This window comes from Bombina bombina, chromosome 1 (genome assembly GCF_027579735.1).
Source record: "Bombina bombina isolate aBomBom1 chromosome 1, aBomBom1.pri, whole genome shotgun sequence".
NCBI classification, from domain to species: Eukaryota; Metazoa; Chordata; class Amphibia; order Anura; family Bombinatoridae; genus Bombina; species Bombina bombina.
The window spans coordinates 600,920,035-600,929,916 of NC_069499.1; the positions used below are offsets into that span (position 1 = coordinate 600,920,035).

The 9,882-nt window shown below is 37.0% G+C and overlaps 1 protein-coding gene across 2 annotated transcripts in view; it reads right to left on the minus strand.

The window, feature by feature from the left end:
* GABRA3 (gamma-aminobutyric acid type A receptor subunit alpha3) overlaps positions 1-8,835 on the minus strand; it is a 177,745-nt gene extending 168,910 nt beyond the window's left edge. The window contains exons 1-2 of one of the 2 annotated variants that reach the window (XM_053691083.1): positions 8,747-8,835; positions 242-363 (exon numbers count right to left, since the gene is read on the minus strand). In XM_053691083.1, coding sequence (XP_053547058.1) covers positions 242-363; positions 8,747-8,835 — 211 coding nt within the window. Of the gene's footprint in view, positions 1-236; positions 364-8,746 lie in introns of both variants that reach the window. The other variant, XM_053691079.1, reaches the window with a different exon arrangement.
* Positions 8,836-9,882: the final 1,047 nt, after the last annotated feature.

Consider the following 9,882-nt stretch of genomic DNA (forward strand, 5'->3'; position numbering starts at 1 on the left):
AGTCCAGATATAGAAGGAGTTAGAAAGGTTTGATCAGAGGGAAAGTGTGCCCTTTGGAGATTTATAAAATAAAATAACTGAACCAAAATAGACCAAGGAGATGAGGAGGAAGAGGGCTGCCTCTTTGATTAGCTCATTCTCAGTTCTTACCTACTTATTCATCACTCTTTTTTCATCATCTCTGCTTCCTCCTTTCACCTATGAGTGCCTATTCATTCTTTTTAACCACCTCCCTTCTTACCTCCAAGTCCTGGCCTGAGCCGGTTGTCATAACCATCAAGCAATCTATCCAAAATCCGGGTAAACACAGTGATATTATTCCTACTTTCATCCAGCAGTTCAGGTGCATGTTTAGTAGATATTCTGGAGAAAAAAAGGTTTACAGAAAAATTCATTATAATTACAATTTTTCTCTAATGTTTTGCAGTGTGTTCAAGGCAAAATAGAATATGGAAATCTAAGGGATTCAAATTCCCAACTGCAAAAGCAAAAAATATTTTTAGAGAAATTTACCAGTGTAAATAAGGAAATACGTAGTCAATGTTATTTTTATAGCAAAAAAAAATCCAAACATATAGGGCTATATTACAAGTGGAGCGCTAATTTATTGCGAGCGTGATAAATAACCAGCCATTACAAGTGGCTGGTTATCGCTACCGTGAACTTGCGGTAGCAATTAGTGCTTATAAAATTAACCATAGATCAGATTTCTGGTTAATTTTATAAATATGCCCCCAAAATACAGTGTAATGTGTTTTATTAAAAAAATTTAATAAAATAACTGCATTAGTCAGTATTTTGGGGGTAAAGTTGGCGGGAGTGGGGTGTTAGAAAACAAAACGGCACTGAAATGAGCCTGTAATATGAGTGTAAGTTGTTAGAAGGGGAAGAAAACAAAGATGTGATCCTTTTTACCAAAACTTTGTTTCAGTGCCACTGCTTGTCAGACCTTTATGTGGATTATGGATAATAAAAAGTGTAGAAATTATTTCTTTCATCAGATGGTGAGAGTCCATGAGTTATGACATATGCAAATTGCTTTCCTGACCTGAGGAGGCAAAGGACACCACAACATGACAGAGATTTACCTCACTCCATCAAGGAGGCAAAGGAAACGACTGAGGATTCATGGGAAATGGGAGGAATTTAAACTTTTGAAGTGTTGATCTACTTTTCATTAATAGGGGTTCTCTAACTGATAGAATCCTATCAGCCAATCGGAATTGAAGGGACGCCATCTTGGATGACGTCCCTTAAAGATAGTGTAGTGTTAGGTTTAATTGTAACTTAGGTTAGGATTTATTTTACAGGTAATTTTGTATTTCTTTTAGCTAGGTAGTAATTAAATAGTTAATAACTATTTAATAACTATTCTAACTAGCTAAAATAAATACAAAGTTACCTGTAAAATAAATATAAATCCTAAGATAGCTACACTATAATTATTAATTACATTGTAGCTATCTTAGGGTTTATTTTACAGGTAAGTATTTAGTTTTAAATAGGAATAATTTATTTAAGTATAGTGTAGTGTTAGGTGTAATTGTAACTTAGGTTAGTTTTTATTTTACAGGTAAATTTCTCTTTATTTTAGCTAGGTAAGCTATTAAATAGTTAATAACTATTTAATAGCTATTGTACCTAGTTAAAATAAATTGAAAGTTACCTGTAAAATAAAAATAAATCCTAAGATAGCTACAATATAATTATTATTTATATTGTAGCTATATTAGGGTTTATTTTAAAGGTAAGTATTTAGTTTTAAATAGGATTAATTTAGTTCATAATAGAAATATTATTTAGATTTATTTAATTAATATTTAAGTTAGGGGGTGTTAGGGTTAGTGTTAGACTTAGGTTTAGGGGTTAATAATTTTATTACAGTGGCGGCGGTATGGGGGGGGCAGGATAGGGGTAACTAGGTATAATGTAGGTGGCAGCGGTGTCCGGGAGCGGCGGTTTAGGGGTTAATACATTTATTATAGTTGTGGCGGTGTCTGGGAGCGGCGGTTTAGGGGTTACTAACTTTATTTAGTTGCGGGGGGCCTAACACTAATCCCCTGAAGATCATCCTACCTTTAGTCGTCTTCACTCAGCCGAGCAGCGATGGAACTGAAGAGGAGACCCGGAGCGGCAGAAGTGATCCTCCAAGCGGCGCTGAAGAAATCTTCCATTCGATAAAGTGATCCTCCAAGCGGCGCTGAAGAACTCTTCCATCCGGGTGATGTCATCTTCCAAGAGGAGCTGAAGAAGTCTTCTATCCGGGCGATGTCATCTTCCAAGCCGGGTCTTCAATCTTCATCCCGCCGACGCGGAACATCCTTCTTTCCCGACGGACTACCGACGAATGAAGGCTCCTTTAAGGGACGTCATCCAAGATGGCGTCCCTTCAATTCCGATTGGCTGATAGGATTCTATCAGCCAATCGGAATTAAGGTAGGAAAAATCTGATTGGCTGATTGAATCAGCCAATCAGATTCAAGTTCAATCCGATTGGCTGATCCAATCAGCCAATCAGATTGAGCTCGCATTCTATTGGCTGTTCCGATCAGCCATTCGGAATTGAAGGGACGCCATCTTGGATGACGTCCCTTAAAGGAGCCTTCATTCGTCGGTAGTCCGTCGGTAAAGAAGGATGTTCCGCGTCGGCGGGATGAAGATTGAAGACCCGGCTTGGAAGATGACATCGCCCGGATAGAAGACTTCTTCAGCGCCTCTTGGAAGATGACATCGCCCGGATGGAAGAGTTCTTCAGCGCCGCTTGGAGGATCACTTCATCGGATGGAAGATTTCTTCAGCGCCGCTTGGAGGATCACTTCTGCCGCTCCGGGTCTCCTCTTCAGTTCCATCGCTGCTCGGCTGAGTGAAGACGACTAAAGGTAGGATGATCTTCAGGGGATTAGTGTTAGGTTATTTTAAGGGGGGTTTGGGTTAGATTAGGGGTATGTGTGGTGGGTTTTAATGTTGGGGGGGGTTGTATTTTTCTTTTACAGGCAAAAGAGCTGAATTCTTTGGGGCATGCCCCCACAAAAGGCCCTTTTAAGGGCTGGTAAGGTAAAAGAGCTTTGAACTTTTTTAATTTAGAATAGGGTAGGGCATTTTTTTATTTTGGGGGGCTTTGTTATTTTATTAGGGGTCTTAGATTAGGTGTAAGTAGCTTAAAATTGTTGTAATATTTTTAAAATGTTTGTAACTTTTATTTTTTGTAACTTAGCTTTTTTTTGTACTTTAGTTAGTTTATGTAATTGTATTTAATTGTAGTTATTTGTATTTAATTTATTTAATTCATTTAAAGATAGTGTAGTGTTAGGTTTAATTGAAACTTAGGTTAGGATTTATTTTACAGGTAATTTTGTATTTCTTTTAGCTAGGTAGTAATTAAATAGTTAATAACTATTTAATAACTATTCTAACTAGCTAAAATAAGTACAAAGTTACCTGTAAAATAAATATAAATCCTAAGATAGCTACAATGTAATTATTAATTACATTGTAGCTATCTTAGGGTTTATTTTACAGGTAAGTATTTAGTTTTAAATAGGAATAATTTATTTAAGTATAGTGTAGTGTTAGGTGTAATTGTAACTTAGGTTAGTTTTTATTTTACAGGTAAATGTCTCTTTATTTTAGCTAGGTAAGCTATTAAATAGTTAATAACTATTTAATAGCTATTGTACCTAGTTAAAATAAATTGAAAGTTACCTGTAAAATAAAAATAAATCCTAAGATAGCTACAATATAATTATTATTTATATTGTAGCTATATTAGGGTTTATTTTAAAGGTAAGTATTTAGTTTTAAATAGGATTAATTTAGTTCATAATAGAAATATTATTTAGATTTATTTAATTAATATTTAAGTTAGGGGGGTGTTAGGGTTAGTGTTAGACTTAGGTTTAGGGGTTAACAATTTTATTACAGTGGCGGCGGTGTAGTGGGGGGCAGGATAGGGGTTAATAAATTTATTATAGGTGGCGACGGTGTAGTGGGGGGCAGATTAGGGGTTAATAAATTTAATATAGGTTGCGGCAGGGTCTGGGAGCGGCGGTTTAGGGGTTAAACTATTTATTTAGTTGCGGCGAGGTGCGGGATCAGCAGGATAGGGGTTAATAACTTTATTATAGAGGGCGACAGTATAGGGGGGGGCAGGATAGGGGTTACTAGGTATAATGTAGGTGGCAGCGGTGTCCGGGAGCGGCGGTTTAGGGGTTAATACATTTATTATAGTTGTGGCGGTATCTGGGAGTGGCGGTTTAGGGGTTACTAACTTTATTTAGTTGCGGGGGGCTCCGGGAGCGCCGGTATAGGGGGTAGAACAGTGCAGTTTAGTGTGAGTGCTTAGTGACAGGCTAGCAATAAAGCTGGGAAAAAGCTGAAGAGCAGCGAGATCGGATGAGTGATAACTCTCACAGTCCGCTGCTCATCGCCCCGTACTTGGTGCGCGGCTTTTTGACAGCTTTATTTGATAACTTAGGCGAAATTTTTCAGGTCCGCGGCGGCAATGTGAGGTGAGCTTAGGCGGGCGTATTGGGCCGGCGAAGGCAGGAAAGTTGACACGTTGATAACTACCCCCCTATATATAAAGTTAGCGGGTTGTTAGGTTTAGGGGTTAATACCTCGGGGCTTATGTTAGGGTGTTAGGTGTAAACATAACTTTTATTCTCCCATAGAAATCAATGGCGTATCTGGCAGCATCAAACATAAGCTTTCGCTGCTTTCAGACTCCCATTGATTCCAATGGCATTCGCCGCCTCTAGGGAGGTGTATTGAAAACCAGGTACGCTGGGCTGGAATAGTGACGAGCATACCTGTTAGGCATTTGATAAGTAGCAAAAGTTGTCAGATAGTGCCAAATTTGCATTCGGAACATCTGTAGTGACGTAAGCATCGATCTGTGTCGGACTGAGACCGGCGGATCGTATGTTACGTCACAAAATTCTACTTTTGCCAATCAGAATAAAACGTATAATATTAGATATTCTGTTTCATGTAATACACGCATGTAATCTACATCCTTATTTGCCCTAGTGCCCTTTACTATGTGGGTAAAACGTGGGGGACTATGAGAGAATGAATGGCAAATCATAGATCGGCCATAAGGCAAGCCTTTGATAAGGGTCAGTCTGACCAGCCTGTGGCACGTCACTGTTTGGAGAAAACACATCGGGTATCGTCCATCAGGATCATTCTCATCGACCATGTCCCTAAATTGGACAGAGGGGGAGATTGCAACAAAATTCTTCTGAGACGAGAAGCCGAGTGGATAAACAGATTGGGAACTATCTATCCTTATGGACTTAATTCCACACCGGATTTCAAGGCAATTATTTAGGAGAAGACACCAGATTAATTTATTGATTACACTGTATACACTATATAAGAGTGGTATTTGACACTTTTCTTTATTTTGATGAAGGGGATGGTTTAATCCTCGAAACGTCAATAAATCATTGACTCTTTGATAACACAAGCCTTGTGAGTGCATCTTTCTTTGGTCTGTATACTTTACATATTTGCACCCAGGCAGTTGACCCTGGATGGTAGATTCACTTTTTGGAGTATTTATAAATATATATATATATATATATATATATATATATATATATATACGGGGGTTGAAAAAGCCAGTGGTCCCGAACAACCTTGAAATTTCTTTTAGTGCCTTTAAGAAGTAAGGGTGCTACAGTAATAAATGTGACACGTATCCATAGTAACTGCAAAACAATTGTGTGTAAGGGAGTTTGTGTGTGTGAATATAGTGAGAATATGAAAGAGTGAGAAATTAGATGTGTGTGCAAGAAAGTGAGAATATATGTGAGAGAAACTGCGTGACAGTGTTTAAAAGTGTGAGTCTAATTTGTAAGAGTTAGTTTGTGTGAGTGTGTAAGAGATAGCTTGTGTGAGAGAGTGTTGGTGTGTGTGAGAGTGTTTGTGTGTATCTGTGATTGTGTGTGTGTATATATATATATATATCTGAGTGTGTGTATATATCCCTGGCTAAATATGTATGTGTGCAATTATTCCTGCCTCAGCTTGCTGCCATGTGAGCAAGAATATTCTGTTTTTAGATATAAGAATAACTTTAAAATATTTATTAGTATATAATGTTATACAGAGAGTATTTTATTCTTAATACAAATGTATATTAGAAGCATATAATGGCATAATACACACACACACACATATATATATATATATATATATATATATATATATATATATGTCTATATTTGTGTACATATGTGTTTATATGTGTATATAGGCCTGTAAATACATTTAAACATATATATATATATATATATATATATATATATATATATATATACATATGTATACACATATAAACAAATATATAATATATATACAAACACATATTTTTTATGAAGCACATGTGCGCATGCGCAAAATGCTTCAGGCCTTTTCCTGCACAGGACATACCATTTGATGTTTTGAACAGTTCTGAATAAACAAGTTTTTTTTGAAGCACCATCTCCAGACCAGCCATCCTTTCTTTACTTGCTATATATAAATTTAAACACATTTAAAAACATATGTACACACATATAATCAAATATATAATATATATAAACACATATTTAGATTTGTATATGTATGTATCTCTATGTTAAAGCCGTTTTCCTGCCTTTTTCTTTTCTAACACCCAAGACCTCATATCTTTGAGCCCTTATAACTTTGTGCAATATTTTTTTACATAATTTTATTAGATAATGTTATTATGAGTGCAACTGTACTTTTTAATGTATTTTTGTTGTGTTTTGTGACTTTTTTTTTGCACAAAAGTTAACCAGAGCTCTGAGGACACTGTAATCATTCTAGCGAAATCAAGATCGCACTCAAGCACCAGTGATAGGGTTTATTGTGGGTGCTTGAGCGCAATCGCGTGTAACTGATAGGGCTCCACTCATAATCTGGCCTTATATCGGCAATTTTTAGCACCTTTTACATTTTTGTTTAAATGAGCTGTACACAGTCTATTACTCCCACCCGCACTAAAACTTGTTAAAGCACTAAAGGTTAATTGTTTTAGTATGCTTTCCTGTGATATTCCATTCCTGTTCCTGTGCTGCTGTAATCATCTCAGCGTGTGGGAAGAAGCTCTCAGGACTGGTGGAGGTGGTGAGATTCTCTGATCATATATCAGCGCTTTTTTTCTCAAATTGGGGCATAAAATGATCTAACCCTTTGTTTGCGGTGTTTTTTGTTATTTAGCCTTTGTGTTTTTACAGTTACTCCCACACTTATTTGACAGCACTTTATTATTATGTTACTGTTTTCCCTATCAGGAAGTCATCAGCTTTACATTGTGCCATTTTCATTATTTCTTTCCTTCGGGGTTAACTAGCAACGCATAAAATGTTTCATTATATGATCTGTAATAACATGGCATACAGTTATACAATGGAAAGAGATATCTTTCACAAATTAAATAAATATGACCTGTTTGAAATGATTTGGGCTGACTGGAAGGAGACTCAAAATACAGACTGGAGGCCTAACGCAACTGCCCAAGATACATAACCCCACGCACATACCCCCCCTTACGACAGAAGCCTATCTCACATAAGCATATTCTTCTCTAGATGGCCCTTAACCCTCTTTCCACACCCTCTTCCATACCACTTCCCCCTCCCCTTCTACCATACCTTTTCCCCTCCACCCTCCTCTCTTTCTCTCTAGAAAACCTGTTGTACGATCAGCCTTTAAGACCCCCTCCCCTCCTGAGTTCAGACTTGTCAGCCATGAATCAAGGCTCGACAGGTCATATTTGTTCACAGTACTTTGTAAGTGTTATAAGTGTTAAAATTTTATTTCTATTCATGAGACACTGACCCCCACTTCTCATTCTTGTGAACTTTATTTTGTTGGATTGGAGCTGCGTCTCCTTGGTTTTTGTATACTTCTTTTATTACTATCAATAAAAATTTATTAAACTCAAAAAAAAAAAAAAAAAAAAAAAAAAAAAAAAGTTTCATTATAGCAAGTGAAATTTTGCAGCCTTCTATTGTAAAACACATCTAAAAAATGTGTTTGCTTCACTTTCTCCCAGGGAGGCTTGGGTTAATACTTTAAGACAATTTATGTGAGCTTTAGTTTACTTTTCCTCCCTCCCTAAGCTTCTATGGTGTCACATGCTTTTAAAAAGCGGATTATCAGTTTAGCATCAGCAATCATGGTAGGGAAACCATTCTTTGCAATAGTGACCAAGTTGAATCAGTGCTAAGCCACCTTGAGGGAATACAAGAGTGCAGGCTACCCCAGACTGCAAATGTGCAAACAGTTTGTGCTATATCTGAATATTAGTTTGTGATTGGTTACCAGGGGTTCTTTTGTTCTAGGGGACAGGCAAATCAGTAAAAATAATAAATATAAAACAATATATTTATTTGACAAAATAAAGCTGCAGTTTTCATTGTGAATATTATTCTTATATATGAAAGTTTCTAATAATGTAGTTTACAATTTGTGTGTAGAGTCCCTTTAACAGAAAAAAGCAACAACCTCTATTCATGACATTTGCTTTGCATGTGACAATGCATGAAGTACAAAAAAGGGCCAGTAGAGTGGTAAGCTAATTTAAAAGGTGAGGCCTTATTATCACAGGGATATCTAAGAGCCTCAAAAAAGTTTAATGTTACAGCTACTTCACAAATGTGCAGGCCAGATTAGGTTTTATCTCCATGTAAGACTGTGTATCCCACACAGAACAACCTTTGCCATCTCTTACCCACTTCCAATGGGCAGTAGACACATCCTCAATAAGATTCCAAGAACAATCAAGGACAACAAAGATACACCTTCCTGTCCCTGTGCCATGCTGGGCTAGATCTTCAGGACCTGGAAGATAAAAAGTGGTCATATTCTAATAAATTCTCACTGAAACATGCATTATCAAGCACATATAAATAATATATACATAAACATTTGCCACCTACTGTCATCTACAATGAAATAAGTCATTTAAAGGGAAACCATCGGCAAATGTTGCCACTATATTACACAGCATTATAGTTACATGAAATAAAGAACAAACAGAAGTGAAGAGAAAAGTACCTGAATCTCATAAAACGCCTGATGAGCTAAATCAGGGATAGCTAACTGGCAGCTCATGGACCACATGCGGCCCTTTGCACTAGCTTTTGCAGCCCCTGGAAAAGAGCAGAACTAAAATTGTGTCATAAACTTTGTGAACCTCTCTCACTGAAGTATCAAATGCACATCTTCATTCTAAAAAACTCCAGCAGAGGCAAAGACAAGACTGAGTGCCAGTGAGGTGGGAGGAGTTTAGGTTTGGGAATCTTTGCCTCCTCCTAGTGGCAGGGAAGAGTAATTCCCAGCAGTAATGGATCGTGGAGTCTCACCACCTGTATGGGAAAAACAAGCAAAATTAAAATGGGAGCTTTGAAGCTTCTGTGGGTGGGAAAATATGGTATCCAGAAGTAAAAAAACAACAACCCAGGAGTGGACAAAAGCAGCCTGAGGATAACCTGCACACTAAATTTAGACCAGTTGGGACTTGACACATAAAGGAAATATATCATTATTTGTGTTTAATAGCTATTAATTGATATGTGGCCTGTAAGGCTTCTATTGATCTGTGGCCCCCAAGTGTTAGGAAGTTGGACATCACTGATCTAAAGCTCTCTGGCATGGTGAGATTATTTAATACATTACAATATAAAGTCTAAAAAAAATTCCCAAAGATTTTGCTTGATTTCTCTACATAACAGTGACTTTTTTTTATCATTGAGCCCATACCCTTTATGCAAGGCACTTATAGGTAGAATAAGTACTAGCCTTTGTGGGACAAAACTGTATTTACATTATTCAGCATGCAGATTAAGTGGAAAATGAATTAACTAG